General features: G+C 47.4%; 1 protein-coding gene across 1 annotated transcript in view; it reads left to right on the forward strand.

The window, feature by feature from the left end:
- The first annotated feature begins 6,458 nt into the window (after window positions 1–6,458).
- Window positions 6,459–19,259, forward strand: part of GPC4 (glypican 4) — a 100,834-nt gene continuing 88,033 nt past the window's right edge. The window contains exon 1 of the mRNA XM_031445948.2: window positions 6,459–7,161. Within this exon, the coding sequence (XP_031301808.2) occupies window positions 7,002–7,161 (160 nt within the window). The 5' untranslated portion in view covers window positions 6,459–7,001. The remainder of the gene's footprint in view (window positions 7,162–19,259) is intronic.

Consider the following 19,259-nt stretch of genomic DNA (forward strand, 5'->3'; position numbering starts at 1 on the left):
CAGAAGACTAACCAGCCCTCTTCCCATACCACCTTCGGTTTTTGTTCTCCTAAAAGCATGAGACATGAGTTGTAATTTTTACAAAAGCTACAGACATTTATTTATTTGTTTACTGGAGGTACTGGGGATTGAACCCAGGACCTCATGCATGCTAAGCACATGCTCTACCAATGAGCCATACCCTCCCCCATAAAAGCTACAGACTTCATGAAAGTTTTGATGTTGTAAAGTATGAGAAAATATCAACACCAGTAGCTATGTAATTATTGCATAAAAATGTCCATGTTCCTCTTTGGGCCTCAGTTATCACATCAGGAAAGTGGGGATAATCACAAACACCGTCTCTGTAGTGAGAGAGCCAATACTGTATGAAAGTAACAGATTCCTCTCTGTTCTACAACTTGTTTAATTCCATGCTAATTCTGGACCAATGCAAATGTGATTCATGTATCCCAATACACAATAATTAGACCAATTTACCATCACGCTAAATAGCATGCAGTGCTGGCAGGGCTGGGTCTGAGCAAATTGTGAAGTAGATGGAATTTATAATAACCATAATAACACAAGTATTAGCTAATATATGTTGAGACCCAACTTTTAGGCTCCATGAAGAAAGGGACATTGTTTTATTCCTAAATCTATTCCCTAAACCTAAAAGAGTGTTGATCTTTAAAAAATACTCATTGAATGAAGAAATGAGTGGATGGATAAATAAATTTGTACCAGGCAGTATGGTAAGTGCTTTCCGATTATTTCGATGTATATGTGTTTTCTCCTCCATGCCTGGTGCTGAGGGCACAAAAAAGGAATTGGACATGCTCCAGACCAAGAGGAATGCTTGTCATGTATTTTCTCTGGACATTTTCACAGTGTAGACATAACGCATGAGAAAAATGAGGCTCAGAGAGGGTAAGTTATTTGTCTAGGGGCACACAGACTGTAAACAGCAGAACCAGGAGTCAACTCCCTAGAGCCTAGTGTCTTTTACTGGGAAACACTGCCTTTCTTCTGTCTGTCTGTCTTTTATTTCTTTTCTGCTCTCCATAGAGAATCCGTGGATGCAGAAATGTTGGGACTTCATCACTTGGTTGAGAAGACTGCAGTGGCCTACTTTGCCTCTTTTCAGTCCGTGTTATGCCTCCTCACTTCCTCACATCATTCTAACGCGCTACTTTCATCTTTTCACTCTCTGCTTATAAATCTTCAGTGTTGATAGGATCAAGATGGCACTGCCCTCCCCTGTAACGTGCCCCCATTATCCTGCACCTTTTTTCATGATAGTCTCCCAGATGAACCTGTACTTGGTCAAGTGTGTCTTCACTGGCCTCTGCTGGCCTTATACATCCCCAGTCCTCTCTGCCTAGTGAGTCTTCTCCATCCTTCATGGCCCACAGGCAGTCCTACCTTCTCCACGCCTTTACTCATCAAACTTGCACTGTCTCCGAAGTCTTCCTGGGCATACTTAGGGCTTGGGGCATAGTGAGAAGTGACTGTGTCATTGAACTTGGACTCAGAGGGCCTCAATTTAAGGCTCTGAACCAGTTTCCTCACCCATAAATTATGAAAAATAATACATACTTCACAGATAATACATGTGGAAGCAATTCCTAAACTCAGCAGCACTAAACAAATATGTTATTATTGTGAGACTGTCTTCCCATGGCAGATTTTTTTACCAAAGAGTGTGACACTTGGACACCATGCCATAGGAAGATTGATTTTTTGACAGTCCATGGGTGGATGGATGGAGAGAGGTTGGAGGCCAGAAGATTTAAAGTCGTTGGCTCTATAGTCCAGACAAGAGGTAATGGAACTTGGACGAGGGTTGAGGGCTGTCAAGTGGAAAGGAAAACCCAGTCCAGGTTATTAATGAAGAGAGAGGGAGTATGATGACAATGGTCCTGGGAAAACAGTGGACAACACTGGCACAAACAGGAAAGTATGGTGGCTAGGTACCTGGAGCTGGTGATGAAAGCTGAAAACACAGATGAACTCCTTGAGAGAGAAGGAACAATAAGGCTAACTTTAGGCATTCTAGAAAGAATACTGAAGGGAGGTATGGAATAAGGAGACAGGAACAGACTACATACAACTTCTTCAAAGTGGCTGATCCTTCAATTACTGGTACTTCTGTAAATTTCCAGAGGGACCAAGAGGAGAGTGGCAACCATGAAACAAAGAGCAAATTGGGATGAGGGCCTGGAGGGACGTGCACAACTTGGTGTTATCTTCACCAGTGTCTTTCTCCATGTAGATATGGATCCTGCCTGCCCAAGCAGGGTGCCAGCCCCTCAAAGGCGTCTGGTCTTAGAAGTTTCTAGAGTCTTCTCAGAACCAATCTCTGCACCTAGCAAGTGGTCAGAAGATACTGCTTGCTCCATTGCTCTAAAAGGAGAGGCTCGGGGCAAGAAAGGAAAGTTACTCGGTGAGGTCTAGGCTGAAAGACAGGCTGAGTTTGTCCAGCAAACTTTTAAGAGTTTGGAAGCAGTCACTAACATTTAAAAATCAGGAGATTTCAGATATAATTCTAGGCCTTTTTTCCCCCCCTGGGAGACTGCCCATCAGGTGAATCTGTAGTCTTGCAGGCAATAAGCATTCAAACAAAGGTAAAGCCTAAAAGACCTTTTGGAGGCTGGGGGTCAATGACTCCTCAGAGAAAGCATGACTTCTGCTGAAGGGAAAGTGTAGTAGTCACTTTCGTAGATATTGCCCTGGAGGCCTAGAAGCAGGAGCCATTAGCTCTGCTTGGGGGAATCTATGAAGGTTTTCCAGAAGAGGTGATATCTCAGCTGAGTCTTGATGGATGAGTATGAAGGATCTGTCCAAAGAATGGAGGGGAGTGAAAAGGTGTTCCTAGCAGGGGCAGGGTAAGGGTGTGGGCATGATGGAGAATGATGACATGTTCTTGTGGGGCAGAGCACAAGTTACAGGGCTGGAAAGGGCCAGGAAGAAAGCTGGTAATGTAGACTCTGGCCCAAGAGCCAAGATTCAGATCTGGGGGAAGACTTGGGAATTGATCTGGAAAGCAATGGGGTACCAAGGGGGAGAGGGGCAGGGTTAAGCAAGCAGAGGAGGGACATTGTTCAGGTGATGTCAAAGGCTCACTCTGATGGCTGCGGGAGGGCTGGGCTGGGTAGGGGGAGAGACTAGAGGGCTGCAAGACAACCACCCACGCTAAGGGAGGAAGCCTCATTGGCACATTTGGCAACCAAGGTAGCTCCCCAGGAGGCCGAGAGAAGGGCCCTCAAAGCTGAGAGAGTGAACCTGACTCGACTAGTTCTTGGCTTGGAAGACACTAAGTACATCCTCTGTTCCCTCTGCCCACCAGCGAATGTACCCCAGGGCCGGATCAAGAGAAATGCATCCCCTGGGAAAACCAAGCATACCGTGAATACATTCTATCTCAGCAAGCCTTTGCACATGGGCCTTACCCAGTACGCTAAACCCTAAACTCTTTCTGGCTTGTCTATCCCCCCTTCCTCTAGGGCTGAGCAGTATCTGACACCTAGTAGGTGTTTGATGAACATTTATCAATCTGAAATAGGGACACTCACGTGGGATTTAGTCTGAGGCCTGATATTTTTCAGTCTTGGTTCAGCCACTTCAAGAGCTCCGTGGCTGTAGCCCAGCCATATAACTTCGGTGAGCCTCAGTTTGCTTATCTATTTTAAAAATCACTAAAATTTTCTAAAAGTATGAGAGTGGACCTGGAAGCCCTTTGCAAACGCTTAAAGTACTATATGCCCCAAAGCGGTCCATGGGTAAAATGAATACTATTTAGCCACAGAAAGGAAGGAAGTGCTGATACGTGCTACCACCTGGAGGGATCTTAAGAACATGATGCTAAGTGAAAGAAGCCAGACGCAAAAGGCCACATATGACATGATTCTTTTTATATGAAATGGCTAGAATTGGCAAATCTGTAGAGACAGAAAGGCGATTGGCTGCTGCTAGGGGCTGGGGGAAAAGGCGATGGACTTTGATTGCTTAATGCGTTTCCTTTTGAGATGATGAAAATATTTTGGAACTAGATAGTGACGGTGGTTGTACACCATGGTGAATGTACCAAATGCCACTTAATTGTACACTTTAAAATGGTTTAAATGGAAACTTCCATGTATGTATTTTATCACAATGTTAAAAAAGTCCCCCCCAAAGGGCCAGATAAGGGTTAATCATCCTGAGAAGTTGTTGAGTCTTGCATTCTACACGTGGTCCCTCACTCCATTTTTTGGCATTCAGAGAACTTACAGAGTAGGTGTGTTTCCAGCGCAGAGGGAGGGAAGGAGGAGCTTCGGGCCATCTGAAAAGGGAAGCTGGATGGTTTTTGTTTTGTCGATTGCCAGTTGTTCACCCTGTTTGTATTTAAATGAAAGGAGGCTTTGAAGTGAGAGCCGCCTCAAAGCAGGGCTTGGGGTTCCTGCCTTGTGTGGTAAAGTTCAGACTTGTCCTGATCTGTTTCTAGCCAGAGGTTACTGTTTCTGGTGGAAAAGGCTCAAGTTTTGGTTAATCATCCATGAACAGGAAGAGCCGGAGTTAACTGGGGGGCCAAGAATGAGTCCCCCCTGAACTTGGTGTGAAAGGAAGCTTTCCCTGATTTTGGGCTTCAGAGTTTGGAAGTACCTTTTTCTCACTTATGGTGGCTGGGTTTCATTTTGTTATTAATGTCAGTTGCATCTATTCTCTTTAGTAAAGAACATCTTCAAGTAAAATGCATCGGTCCATTAAAGTTAAAAGTGCTGGACTAAGCCCTAGCAATGCCTTGAGGATCTGATGGTTATCAGTTTGAGGAAAACCTGGACTATTTGAAAGTCCCTCGAAATGGCAGGAAATTCATTTGCAGTTGAGTTTGCATATTTAGAAAGACTCCTCTCCTAGTTGCAGAGTTAAATGTTCTGCCAAGCCACAGAAATGGGAAACTGTAAGTCCCACTTAGAGACAGGTCACAATCTGTCTGTTTATACTGATGATCTCCAAGAGTTAATAAAATGTAGAAGAGTCTGCAGTGGGCTTTCAAAACAACAGTTAGCTAGTTTCTACAGCTCCTCACAGCCAACCAAGTCAACGGGGTTTACAAACAACAGTGGAGGAAGTCTCAGCAAACCCTATGAGGGCGATAATTGTAATGATGGTTCATATCTTCACCCTATGTAATTTTATGGGAATTGAGAGTCTAGCCAAATAATAAGTTCCAGCCCTTTTTATCTGCCTAGTTCCCAGCACACTCCCGAGGTGTCTGAGGCACTTCTCACCCTAACCTGTTACAGCAGATTGTAACAATAACAACGGTAATGACAAGTTCCCAATCTGCACAGTTCCCTTCATTAAAGGAGCCCAGGGAGCTTCAAAAACACTCATTAATGGAATCTGACAAAGCTTAGAAGGTGGGAAGACTCACCCATTCCCAGTTTTTTGGGGGCTAAGGGGAGACCGGGTCCCAGAGAGGTGTGTCTCTCAAGAGACTTGAAGAGGGAGGGGAACTAGGGGTCCTGGGCTACCTTTGTTCCTTGCGACCTGGGAGTCAGGTCCCGGGTTCTGGAACCACCCCTCGCCCCCAAAACTGCATGCTATTAGCAAGTCACTTCCCTTCTCTGGGCCTCAGTTTCCTTCCGTGCAGCAGGGCTTGAGCCAGAATGTTTCCAAGGTCAACCCTGACTTTGAACCATCGCCTGGCGGTGGAGGGCGGGAGGGGGGGAATTGTTTCTCCCGCTTCAAGGTTTGGTCAGACTAGTAGCACAGCCAGGCGGCGGCGGCGGGGGCGGGGGAAGGGGAGAACGCCTGCCAGGGTTCCAAACAGGGCGATGCGCCACAAACACCGTATGATGGAAAGCAGGTCTGAGAAGGCCAGGTGACGCTCTAGGGCCAGCTTGGAGTCCCAAGTCCCTCTGGTGCCCGCAGCGAAACAATGAGAGTAATGCCAGTGTTTCCCTCCTCCGAGCCCCGGAGCTGGGCGGTTAGGAGGGTCCTCCAGGCTGCGGGGCGGCAGCGGCGGGGAGGGGGGGTGGCGGGGAAGCGGAGGTATCGAGGCAGGAGGGCTCAGTCCGGCTTTGGCCCGCGGGCAGCGGGTCAGGTGGCCGCGAGCAGAAGGCCTGTGACTCGGACATGGGCTTCGGAACAAGTCCCCAGCCGCTCGGTCCCCCGGGACTCGGGCCTCTCACCCCGGAGAAGTTAGCCTTTCCTCTCCGGGTTGGGGGCGGCGGGCAGGCTCACCGCCGCCCGGGAGGAGGGAAGGAGGGAAGGAGGGAAGGAGGGAGGAGCCCGGCGGGGCGTGTTGCGCGAGGGAGCGCCGCGCGCCCGGTGCGGCCCCCTAGGAAGTGGATTTGGCCGCTCCGGATCCAACCCCGCTTCCAGGTTTTCTCCCGTCCCGGCCCTGCGTGCTCCCGCCCGTCTCCTGCCCCCCCGCCGCCCGCCCCCTCCCCCAGAGTGCCGCCCGCTGGGCCAAGTTTGTCGAGCGTCGCCGCGCACGCCGGCCAGTCAATCAGCGGCGGAGCTGAAGAGGGCATAGCCGTGCGGCCGAGGGCAGAGCGGGCCGAGGGCAGAGCGAGCCGAGCCGAGTCGAGCCAGCGGAGCGGACCAGCGCCGGGCAGCCCGAGCCGCGCGCCGCGAGCGCCCGCCGCCGCCGCCGCCCACGCCCTCCTCGGCCCCTGCGTTGCCTGCCACCTTCCCCTCGCCCCTGCCCCGCCGCCGGCCAGTTCGCCCCAATCGCTGCCCCCGCGGAGCTCCGAGGTCACCGGCCCGCGCCTCCGCTCCCCTGGGCCGCGCACCGCCTCCACGCCCTCCTCCTCCTTCTCCCCCGGCCGGGCGCCTGGCACCGGGAACCGTTGCCTGACGCGCGAGGCCCAGCTCCACTTTTCGCCCCGTGTCTCCTGCTGCTGCTCTCCTCCAACTCCTCCAACTCCCTCGCCCTCTGACTCCGCTCACGAGCCCCCGACACCGCGCCCGCCCGCCACTTTCCGTCCGGTCCCAAAGGTGGGAGCGCGTCCGCCCTGGCCCGCACCATGGCACGGCTCGGCTTGCCCGCGCTTCTCTGCGCCTTGGCCGCGCTCAGCGCCGCACTGCTGGCTGCAGAGCTCAAGTCGAAAAGTTGCTCGGAAGTGCGACGTCTCTACGTGTCCAAAGGCTTCGACAAGAATGATGCCCCCACGCACGAGATCAACGGTAGGTGGGAGCCCCCGGGAGGCGAGCGCCGGGACCGGCACTCCGGAGAAGGGACCTCGGAACCCCTCGCGTCTCCCGCGCGGGACGCAGGTAGCCGAGAGGGAGAAATGGGCAGGCGCGCCAGAGGGAGCCCAGGCGCAGAGCGTTTACCACGGCCGCGGCTGCCGCCAGTGCGCCGCTGGCGGAGGGGCGCCCGCGAGTTGCCAAGTGCCACTCCCGCGCTCCGCTTCCATCCCCCACCCCCTCCCGCGGTCTCTCCAGTCCCAGGAAGGACTCTGGCCCGCAAAGTGCGTGTCACCGGCTCCCTCGCCTTTTCCGGGCTATACTCCTTACTGGGCTCCCCGCTTTGTTGTGTGGGTGGCGAGCGGCCGGGTGGGGGGTGTGGGGGTCGCCAGTAGGGGTGCCTTCTAGAGCTTGCCAGATTCCGGGCAGCGCAAAACGCAGACCTTGAATTAATGTTTCATTGATCTTTAAAAACCCATTCCCCGTCACTCTCCCACCGCTGACATGGATTAGGAGTTTGAGTGGGTCCAGCGGCTTTAGAAGTCGCCTTTAAAAAGCAAACGACTCTCCACTCCTCCAGATCGTGACTTTTGGGAACTCTCCTGCTTTCCGGAAGGTGTTGGACGAGGAGGGTATTTCCCCCTCTTTTTCTTCTCACCTCACTGTAAGGGTTAATTGCACTTTAAATTACAAACCTTTGAAAGGACTGATTACAGGAAACCCGAATCTCAGTTTGGAGATGGTTATGCAAATGGAGACGACTTAGCCTGTGAAAAAGTTTACCGGATTTCGGCGCTGGGGGTGCGTGGGGTGTTTGTGAAAGCCCTTCTTGGAGCGCTGAGGAGGCAGCTTTGCGGCGGGTGCCCTTCGCCCCTCCTCGCCCGGCGGGCGGTGGTGGCGGGGCGGGTCCCCTCTGGGTTGCACTCACTCATTCGCCAAGGCCAACTGTTGCGCGCAGCCCCGCGGGCCGCGCTGGGGCCAGCGGCGGCGCAGGTAGCCTGTTCGCCCCGAGGGTTCAGAAAGAACCACGAATCTAACTGGCTGGTGGCCAGCATAACCTAACAGAGAAATGAGCGATTCGAACCCCGGGGGCCAAGCCTCCATTCCGAACCTTTCATGGAAGTGAGCAGAGCGCGCCTTTGCCTCGTGGTGTTGGTCACCCGGGTGGGGCGGGCAGGGGGCCGGCAGCCAGCAAAGGAAATAGTGTAATTTCAACCAGGCACTTCCAAAGGCTTAGGAAGACTTGGGGGTCATTTTTTGGAAGGGCTATTAATAACCTTGGAGATTAAGTGCAGTCATCAATTACACATAAATTACAAAGGTAATTGAGGGAAGTTCCCGAGCACTTTCCGAGTGTGACCGGCATCTTTCTAGAAATAGAACCTAAGAAATCATTGGAGCAGCCTCGGAGCCCACGGCACCTTGGCAATAATCGGCTAACTTGCACGTTCCTGATCAGAAACTGTTTGCCCTTGGGCTGTCTGTTTTTTGGGGAGCTCCAGTAGGTCTTAAGAGCGGCACGATTTTATTGGTTATAGAGCCTTTAAAAAGCCCTCTTTCTTTCCTCTCTCCCTCCGGGCCCGCCAGAAAAAGTGAAGTGAACCAGCAGCCACTGAAGCTTGGGGGCTCCACAGGTCAGACTTGGGGTCTTTGTGCCCTGCACGGTTTGGGCCAGGGCCAGCAGAGATGATTGGCGTGAAGGTTACAGTTGTCATTCCCACATTTTGAAGGGATAGATGCAGCGCTGCACTTAATGGGGGTGTGACAAGTTTTCATCTTCTACTTCTGCAAACAATATGTGCTTTTGAGGTGGACTGGAGGCATTCAGGGAGTGGGTTGTGATATTGCCCTCCTCACTTTCCAGCCTGGCTCTGTGCAGTCTCCTGTCTTCCGATGGCAGGACATCGTCCCCAGCCAGCATCTCAGGAAAAAGGAAGTTTGAAGGGTGCTCAAGGACAGTGCTAGGTGTCCCCTTTGATTGTCATGGTCCCCAGAAAACACCTGAGGAATATTTTGCATCAATGTCTCTCTGGTCATCTTCCTCCCAAAGATAGGAGAATTATTAGTGACCAGCAGCAGGAAATGGAAGCTAATGTGCTCACACCCAAAACATTTTATTCTTTTTGTCTTGTCCTTCATCTCCCTCCCAGGGCTGCTGCTTTTATTTCCCCTTTTGAATGACCTACTGGACTGCATTCTCCTGAGGAACAAAGGAAGTGCCTTTTTAGCTGGAATCCTTGGAAGACCACCAAGGACTTTAGCTCATGCAGTGCAATTTCGCACCACTTTCAACAATAACAAAAATGCATGACTGAATGGCTCAAAAATGTGGAGTGTTAGAGGCATTCATTTGAGTCTAGGACACTGTCACAACACAGACAGACCCAAGTAAATACCTTTAGACGGCCAGTATAGAAACAGGGGTAATCTTTACCATCGCCCTGGCCTCTCCAGATGCATACATTATCCTTGTCTTCCCTGGGCTACAGTCAGATAACTTTGGTCATTTTGGAGAGCATAGTCAATGTGGTGACTTGAATGAGTTAATTGCCAGGTACTTTACTGGGTGGCGGGGGAAGGGGAGGATGTTTTCTTAAGTGCAGAAACTCCAGGACTGTGTTCCAGGCAAAGGGTCACAGGGTCTGGGTGCCTCGCCCCAGGCTTAGCCCAAGTTTAAGGTTTGACTTCCGACGGCCTTGCACTTGCCTTCTAGAGGTTTGAACAGGCGTTAAGAATACTTCACGCTCTTAAGGGCTCTCAGTCTGTTTAGATCATAATTAAGATAATTTGATGTGCTCTCAAGGGTGTCAGGGAGTACATCATGCTGACAGGGCCTCCAACCGAGGTCCTACATTGCCTGTCCGCTTGACCTCTGTACTTACCAAATAATGGGTAGCCCAGAGGCCATGATCAAAAGGGATCTTTAACACAAAGGATAGGGTTTTGTTCAGCTTTCAATGGGCATAATTTTTGGAGCACCTACTAGGTACAGTATTCTGTGCCCAGCATCTTGGAGGCAGCAAGAAGGACAGAAGAGCCTCTGCCACCGGGACCTTTCCAGGTAGTAGGGAGATAATCTGTGCACACACATGATTGGAATTCAACATGGTGTGTGATAAGTACTATGTGAGTGGTACAGATGAGGAGAGGGAGGTGCCTGGAGAGTTCCCAGGGAGAAGGGATTTGGGACTAGGGTATTCACTCCCTAATGGTAGTTCAGTAGTAAAAATAAATAATATTAATGATAATAAGAAATTGTAAAATCTTACCGTTCTCATTGTGCCTCCCTCCATAAGGCCAGGATAAAGGATATACAACAATTGGCCTTTTATTGCTACTCTAATCTTTGTTTGAAATTGTCTTGCAGGGTGAGGCAATTGGTAAGAAAGCTTCTTAAGCTTGTCAGAGGACCCTTCCACAGTGACATGGAATGATACCAAGGAGAACTTGGCATCATAGTTGCGATTTTGGAGTTTTTATTCTCCTGTTCCCATTTTTGTTCCTGAGCAGTGCACGTGTGAGCATGCACGCAGGCACATGCATACCTCAAAGGATTCTGGGAATCACGGAAACTCTGTTAGGGCTACACGGGAAAACCTGTGTTTTGGAGAGGTAGGAATCCTTTCTGATACTGAGTTAATGATTGCGTGTACGACACAACGTATGGCTTCAAGAACTGTATTCCCTCTTAACCTACTTTCAGTAGATGGGGTGGATTTTGCAGAGAACTGGTAATTTTTCTTTTCTGTTGAAATCATCAGTTTGGCTCCCCGTGTTTAACTTGAGAAGAGGCTCTCACTGAGCCACAGGGCCTGTCGGTATAGAAATCGTCCCAAGTGGTATAGGAACTATGCTCAACAAAGAGCTTAGTAAAAGTTCTGGCTTATGCAGCTCAATCTCTAGTTAGAACATACAAATAGAAAATGTTTGATTTAGCATAATTACTATTTTCCTTTTTTATTTGACTCACATTGGGTTGCATGCAATTTCCGGATTAGCTGGAGACTAGAAGAATGAAAAAGGAAGTTTTTTTGTTGTCTCAACAAGGGAAACAACATCAGTGTTAATCTAAATCAGTTGGAAGCGAGTCTCTGGCTCCCCAATAACATTAACTGTTTTAGCACTGAGCTGGTTCCCATATATGTTCAGCAAAAGTGCATTTTGGCCTCATGAGAAGAGCGTGTAGCTGTTAAGTGCCTGCCCTGGGTCTGGTCCTAAATGGATCATCTCATTTAAAGTCCCCAACAACCATGTGAAGTCAGAATAATTACTATTTTCATCATGATCATCCCCATTTTATTGGCAAGGAAACAGTTAAAGGGATTTAGAAGTATATTCATAGTCTCACTGCTAGTGGCTGTTAGAGGTGAAATTTGAACCCAGGTCTTCTCTGACCCAGAGCATAGTCTGTGCTATGTTGTACAGAGAATAAAAAGGTATCTTCCCAACTCCCTTAGAGGGCTGGTTTAGGAGTATAAGCTATGAGAAGACTGGCATCTAACTAGAAAAAGACCATCATCACAGCACCATTCTGATGCTGTGGTAGAAAGATCCAATCATGTCCTTTGCCAGCAGAGGGTTGTACCCAGACAGTCTCATGTTAGCAGTAGAAGAAATATAAATTGTATTTCTTGGGCCATAGGGAGCCGATAATAGTTTCTGAGGAGGGGAAGGTCATTAGTCAAGCTGTTTGGAAGATAACTAGTGGCACTGCAAATTAAGGGTTGGTGAGGCAAAGGAGAGCTGTTGGTCAGGAGGCTGTTTTCAGTAGTTTTACTTGCCTTTGGTCTATTTCACCCCCCCCCCCCGCCTCATTCCATCGGCCTCCTTTCCTTACAGTGGTGCTTTGCATGGAATCTTCATCCGTCTGCTTTGAACTTCCATGGTTCCAAGTATCAAGTGATAGTTTCATTGAGTCACTTCTGAACTTCCCAGGGTTATACGCCCTCTTCTCCTGAATTCCTTGCTTGAGTCAGATCCGTGGTCTTTGCACACAGCTGACTTATTTCATAGTGGTGTGTGCAGGCACGTGTGTGTGTATGTCTTCTTGCCTCAACTGTAAGCAATCTGAGGACAGATGGCAGCTCCTGGTATTTTGTGTGCCCTGTAGTCATAGTACCAAGTGCGATAGCGTGGTGCAGTATTTGTTAAGGAAGTGAGGAGGATGCCCTAGACAATTTTACCGCATTCTCTGACAGGACACCGATGCTATAATGAGATTATGCTGCCTTGATGATAGATTGTCATCTCATGGTCTCTTGGTCTCCTGGGCAGCCTTTGGGTCTAAACATTCTGAAGTGAAATAAATTTCAAGTAAATCTCCTAGAAATGTTGGTATAACTTGGAGAATGTTTTTATTCTTTGGGGGGAGTACTTGCCTTCACCACTTCATTAATAACCGAGTGCTATTGGGATTCTTCAGAAGGATTCTGAATTCTGTTTTTCTTCCTGCCTTGAGGTATACTTCTTAAAGAAACAAACAATTGAGGCTTTTGTGATTAGGCAATTTAGCGCAAATGTAGAAGAGTAATTTAACACATTGGATTCAGCACGTAGAGCTCTTCAGTGCACACCAGTTACCTTTTTAAAAATAAAATCTCAAGTTTTTTTTTACCAAGCTAAAGAACACAGGCTTAAGGATATCAGAATATTTTATATAAGCAGACACGCTAAAATGTGAACAGGTAAAAACTGGCATTTTCAATTCCGCTTGGTTAAACATCTGTTGCTTACTATAGAGAACATGAAAGTGCAGAAAATTCATGAAGCGATTCCATCCTGGAGGTAATTTGAAATATTATATTTAAGTTCTGATGCATTTAAATCAGCAATCTGGTGGGAGCGAGAAATCAAAGAGATCCATCAGCCAGGTATTCAACTTTTGAAAAAGAAACTCTAACAAATGTTAGAAATTAGGGGAAAAAAATTGAATGGAAGAGTTAAAAAAGTCAGTAACCTCCAGGAAGCCTGGAAACTATGTAAAAACATCTTATTGGAAGCCCAGATAAATGTGTGCCAGACATCAAAAAGACCAGCTGCTTGGGGGAAGAAAAAAAGAACCCGGCATGACGAACTGGCAGAGTAAAAGAGGCTGCTTCAGGGAAAAAGGCATCTTTCACAAAACGGAAAGAGTCTAAGGCAGGAGATGAGGGAAGTCCTCGAGGTATGGCAGGGCAGGTACTAACTGGAAATTAAGTGAGCTGAGAGAGAATTGGAGGTGAACCTTGCCAGAGATTGGAAAGAGGAGGGCCCATGAGATGATAATGGTGAAAAGGGTGGGCTGAGTCCAACCTCTCCGAAGAAAAGCAATAGGGCTTCTTGAAGGGGAAACCATGGCTGATGAACCTCCCAGAGTGGAGGGAAAAGAAGCAAGTGGATACAGGGAAACAGACATAACCTCGTTTAGACTTTCAGGAATTAGGCAATGGGATTCCAAGGCAAAGTCTGTTCCGAAAATGCATTTACTTTGAGATGGGTGGGGATGTTGGTTTATTTGAAAAGAGAAAATAATAGTGGGAGAGAGGGATGGGGGAGAGGGAAGAAACCCCCCTGTCCTCAATGGAGTAGTTTACCCGGAGAGGCCATGGTTTCTTGGAAGGAGCCCTTCTAGCCTAGCTCTGTGACAGGTGAGAGTTGTCTGCTACCTTTGGTGAGTGAGGTTCTTTCTCCTGTGTTGGAAAAAATGGGGGAGGGGGGTGGCTAGAAGACTGGATTACATCAGGGATTCTCACCTCTAGCTACATGTTACAACCACCTGGAGAGCTTTTAAAATCTACTAATGCCCAGGCACCACCCCAGACCAATTAAATCATACTTTCTGGCAGTGGGGCTAGGTCATGGTAATTTTTTTAAAAGCTCCTAAAAAGTGGTGCTAATGAGCAGCCATGGTTGAGAACCATTGCCCTAGATGATCTCTGAGGTCCCTTCCATCTCTTGAGATTCTGTGATTCTAAATTTCCCAGTGAAATCCACGAAGTGTAATCTCAGAAGAGCTTTAATTTAGACTCGATGCATTCATGTTTTAATTTTGGCCAACGTGGGATGAAGAGGAAGGTCTGTTAAACTTGGAAAAAAATATTTTTTAATCAAGATGCAAGTATATGCCATCACCAGCAATGATTTGCTGAGGGTAGAGAAATAAGACTAGGACCTTGAGTGTACTTTGGAGAGAATTAGAAAGGAATCCAGTCTTGCTGTTGTTTATTGATTAAGTGTCAGTGTGCTAGGTGATATCTCTTCCCTTTCTCTTTACTGGTAAAATAAAAAAAATCTCTTTATCCCTTACTTTAATGTCCTCTTTGCCATGTGTTTATTCTCTTCAAGTATCTTATCAAGAAATAGAAGTACAGTAAATCCCTAGGCTTCTGGCCGGCACAACCATCCAGAACACAGCTGGGAATGTGGAAGTAAGCAGATAAACTAAATGATAGAAGCAGCTGTCATAAATGCATTCTGCTTGGAGAAAAGGCCTTCAGAAATGTTATCATCCGCAATCATTGATTGAATAGCTCTTCTATCAAGAGCAGAATGCTAGGTGCTGGGGATTCAAGGAGTTACTTTAAATCAAGTAACAGAATCAAGCTTTTGAGGCACTTAGATTCAAATTAGGTAGATAACATATGCCTTTAGGAAATATATTGTTTAAATCTTATATACCCCTTTTCAGATCAGCTTTTTTCGTATAGTAATGTGCATTTAAGAAGCTTCCATATATTTTCATGCCCTGATAGATTCCTTTTATAGTGCTGAATAATATTCCATTCCCAGAATGTACAAGAATATATTGTAGCAGTTCACCCACTGAAGGACGCCATGGTTGTTTTTACATTTTGTTAATTATGAATAAATATGTTATAAATAAAAAAATGAGATAGGTAGGATTTAAATGTGAGGTGATAAAAAGCTTAGGTTATCTACCTTTGCCATCCAGGGCTGATTAGAAGCAGCAGGTAGTACTGGCAGGAGAGTGGAGGGGTCAGAAGAAGGGATGATTTTTGAGGCAGACAAGACTTGACACCTGGGAGAAGTGAGGGATGACAGCGTGAAACAGGCTGGGGGCCAGAAGCTGATCAGGAGACCCAGAACTTGCTGATCCTTGGCAGTTTGAGACCTTTTAGGATGGGTTGGCACCTCTGTAACCCTAAAGGGCCCTAGTATATTTCAGAGCAGTATTAAATAATTGCATTTGGTATATTCTGATTTCAAAGTTCAGAGAGTATATTTTGGAAAGAGTGGATGTTATGTGAAATACAAAAATTGCTCTTAAAAGCAAATTACCTTTTTAGAGCATCTACTTTCCCACCAGTGCTGGGCCAATAAGGAGTCAATTCTATGTGTCACTTTGTCCTTTTCTTAAAAAAATAGGTTAAAGGCTGTATATTATTCCTTCAGTGGCTTATTCATGTCAGAGCTTTTGGGTGGTAATTTTGTTCATCTGCACCTTCTAAGTCCTCTAGAACATCCCAGGTAGATTTTGTTCCTACTGTTGTTACTGCCTGCTGTGCTCAGCTTGGGAAACTGTCATTCTGACCTGAAGTCACAAAATGCAAGAGTTGGTTTTTAGTTAGAGGTGACAGGTTTAAATATTTGAATATTGGTTTCTCTTTTAAACATTTACCAAACTCAGTAAATGTATAATCATATTTAAAGAAACACTAGAAGTTAAGGACAGGAGTGCTATATTCAGAATGAGGACACATTTGATGGTCCTCATCTCTGAACATGTGGCTATTTGAAGCTTTAAAAAAAAAAAAGCCCTTCTCACCTGATCACACCTGATCCAGACAGTGCAGCTCGAGTTTCTATCACACTGCGAGGCACACGCTAGGTGTCTGAGACATGTTTGTGGTTCCAAAATAAGTTCTGCCATGATTTGTGACTTTTGTACTCGTTCTAGGAATGAGTATTTCTATTCATCCCTCCCTTTTTAAGTCAATTAATTTCTTTTCAGCTATTTAATTTATTTTAAAATTTCTAATACATTTCAGTCTCAGATGCCTAAGAAAGGAAAAAAGAAAGTGATTTTTTTTCCCTTTCTTTATTTTTTAATCCTAGACTGTAGTGTTCCTTCCTAGCTTGCTTGGAGGTGGGAGCTAAGTGTTTCATGTGGTTTATTTTAATCCTGGTAGACAAATGGTTACTGCTTCTGCCATTGTCTATTCCAGACATTAACAGGAACTCAGCTCTACCTGCAGATGTGCTTCTAGAAGAAAGAACCTTTGCTCCTGTTCCTTGCTTTAACCTCTCCACCGGGTGCTTACGGCCCTCCTCTCCAGGAAGCTCAGGCTGGGCTCCAGGCAGGGTTGCTGTCTCTGTCTAGTCTAGCTGAAGGTCACCTGATCCCCCCCCTTATCCCAGCCATTCTTTTCATGCCCGTCCTTTCTTCTGGCAGCTACTTTGTCCATTGGCTGTCACAAGCCTCTGAGCATGACTTCTTTCTTGATGTTGGGCTTCTGTCTACAGGAGCAGACTGGGAAGTGGTTTCTTTTGGACTGCAGAGGTTTCTTTAGTTCTCCAAACCCTTGACGTTGGCATCCCAGCAAGCATTAAACCAGAGAAAAAATTTTTCCCTTCAGTTTTTTTTTTTCGGTTCCACCACATGGTTTGTCTCCATTGAGTTTTCAGTCTGATGTTTGGTTAGAGATGAAAACAAAGCAGTGTGTCCTTGCAAACTGCAGTGTGAAGCGTGTGGTTAACAGTTACTACTTGCAATGGTCCAGTCTGAGTGGGAGTATCATTTTTCTTGGCAGTCACTTCACAGAAAGTCCTGTTTCTTTGGTGCCAGAATAAGCAGTCATTACATTCCTTACAATTTATAGTCAAATTATTATCTACTATTGTTAAAATTGCCTTAATTATAGAATATTTCCCCATGCTAAGATTTTAAAAAGCAAAAATAAGACAGCTTTTCACTGGTGTACTTCAGAAATACTCCTTAAACATCACTGTCTGACTAGGATGTTGGAGGCCATGATAAGGAATGGTTTTTCATGTTTATGGGAAGAATTTTTTTCTAAAGGGTGCAGTGGGTTTGATTTCAACTGAATTTGAACTAAAGGCCCCTAGCTGGCTGGTTGGTTAATACTCTGCCTTATTTATCCCCAATTTGGAACTAACTATTTTTCCCTGCCCCTTCAGGTCCAATGGGCCTGAATACATTCTGGGAAGAAGGCTTTACTGGGAGGTGGGAGGTGGATTGATCATTAAGCCATGTGGCTGTCTTGTATCTTTCAGATGGCCTTGTATCTTTCAGGTTGGAGGGCAAATGAAGAAATCGGGACCTTCCAAAATGACAGATTGTGTCAGTTTTCTTGTGATCTGACCGAAGATTTAGGTGACTGGGTGGGAAATGTTTCTGTGTAGATGCTCTTTCATAATCTCTATCTTTGGGCTCTGCTTTCAAGATGCATCCAAGAATCTGTCCTCTTAAACCACCTCGATAACTACTGTCTTGATCTCATCCCCCATCACCTCTTACCTGGATTATCGCAGTTGCCTCTAACTAGTCTCTGCTCTAGCTCTTGCTCCCTCCCCACCCCCCCCACCAGTCTGCTCCCAGCACATGAGCCAGTGTGACTCTCTTCTGTTAAACCTCCCTCAGATCGTATCACTTCTCTGCTCCGAATGCTCCAGTGAGTCCCCTTGCCACCCACACCGAAAGCCAAAGCTTGAGGCCTTGCAGGATCTGTCTGTTGCCCCCTCCCATGCTAGCCCACAACGACTTCTCTTTTATCGCTCTCCCCCTGCTCTGCCCCTCAGGAAGGACTCTGTCTTTCCTCAAGCACAGCAGGCACGTTGGGGCCTTTGGGCTTATTCTCAGTGCTTGGGACACCGCTCCCAGACAGCAGCATGGCTGGCTCCCTTACAGGTGTCTGGGCTTTGCTTGCCCTTCATCTTCATGGAGAAGCCTCTCGGGACTGCTGTGTAAAATAGACCCCCCGCCATTTGCTCCATTCTCACAGTCTGACCTGAGGACAGGGACTTTGCCTCTTTTATTCCCTGCCCTATACCCGGCGTCTAGCACAACTGCCTGGAGCTCACAGATGTTTGTTGAATGAATGCATGACTGAGTCCTTGTAAGTAGGGTGCTCTTTACCCTCTGAAAGCGGTTTCCTAACTATGAGCATCCTACCTGTGAGTGTAAGGCTACCCATTGGAACTTCCATCTGCAGAAAGGGGTGCCTAGGCTGAAGACTCACTCAGCAGCTGTTTACTGAGTGCTTCTGAATTGACAGGCATGGTGCTTGGCCCTGGGGATAAGGTAGCGACCAAAGAGGACATAGGCCCAGCCTTGCGTGCAGGGAGCTCCCAGTCTAAAAGGTGAGGCAGAGACTGACTCAGTAATTCTACAAGTCAGTATTTAGTTAGAATTGTGACAACCCCAAGGAGAAGCCCTCGGTCTTGGGTGAATGACGATTCAAGTGAAGCCTAGTGTTCTAGAACATTTAGACTCCTCATTTTGGCCCATGGGGCTCGTCTCATTTCCCAGGAGATGTGCTTTTTACACCATCTCACCCTCCCCACCCCAGTGCAGGTACTTGGATCACAGGGTCTGTTCCTGTCAGTGGGTCCTGGGACGAATTTGGGAGGACTGGTGGAGCAGTGCAGGGGAGATGGGCGTAAGTTAGCAAGGCTTCCATGGAGCATCTTGTCTGGTTATGTACCTTGGTCATCATTTTAGGGGTTGGGCTTATTACATGGGCACCAGAAGATGTACAGTGAACTCTTGTGTCACTCTGCACTGCAATTTTTTGTTTTCGGAGTGTTCTGCAGAGGAACCACCCAGGACTGTTGTACCAAAGCCTCTGGGTTTCTGTGAAAGGTCAGTGTTCACTTTTAGTCTCATAGAGACCACAGGAATACTGGTTTTTCTGAATAGTGAGCGGCTCAAAACAAAGCCCTCTGTAGTTGACTGTTACAGTGGCATTCTGGTTCCGCAGAAATGGACCAGATGCTCCTGCCCCTGCCAGTTGCTAGCAGGATTCCTTCCTCTCTCAGCCTTTACTAAGGGCAACCAAGTGTGCAGGCCTCTGGGACAAGAGGAGGAGACCCTGGCTGTGAGAGGCGAGGGCAAAGGCTGGCCAGGGAGATAGGAT

Source organism: Camelus dromedarius, chromosome X (genome assembly GCF_036321535.1).
Source record: "Camelus dromedarius isolate mCamDro1 chromosome X, mCamDro1.pat, whole genome shotgun sequence".
Taxonomy (NCBI): domain Eukaryota; kingdom Metazoa; phylum Chordata; class Mammalia; order Artiodactyla; family Camelidae; genus Camelus; species Camelus dromedarius.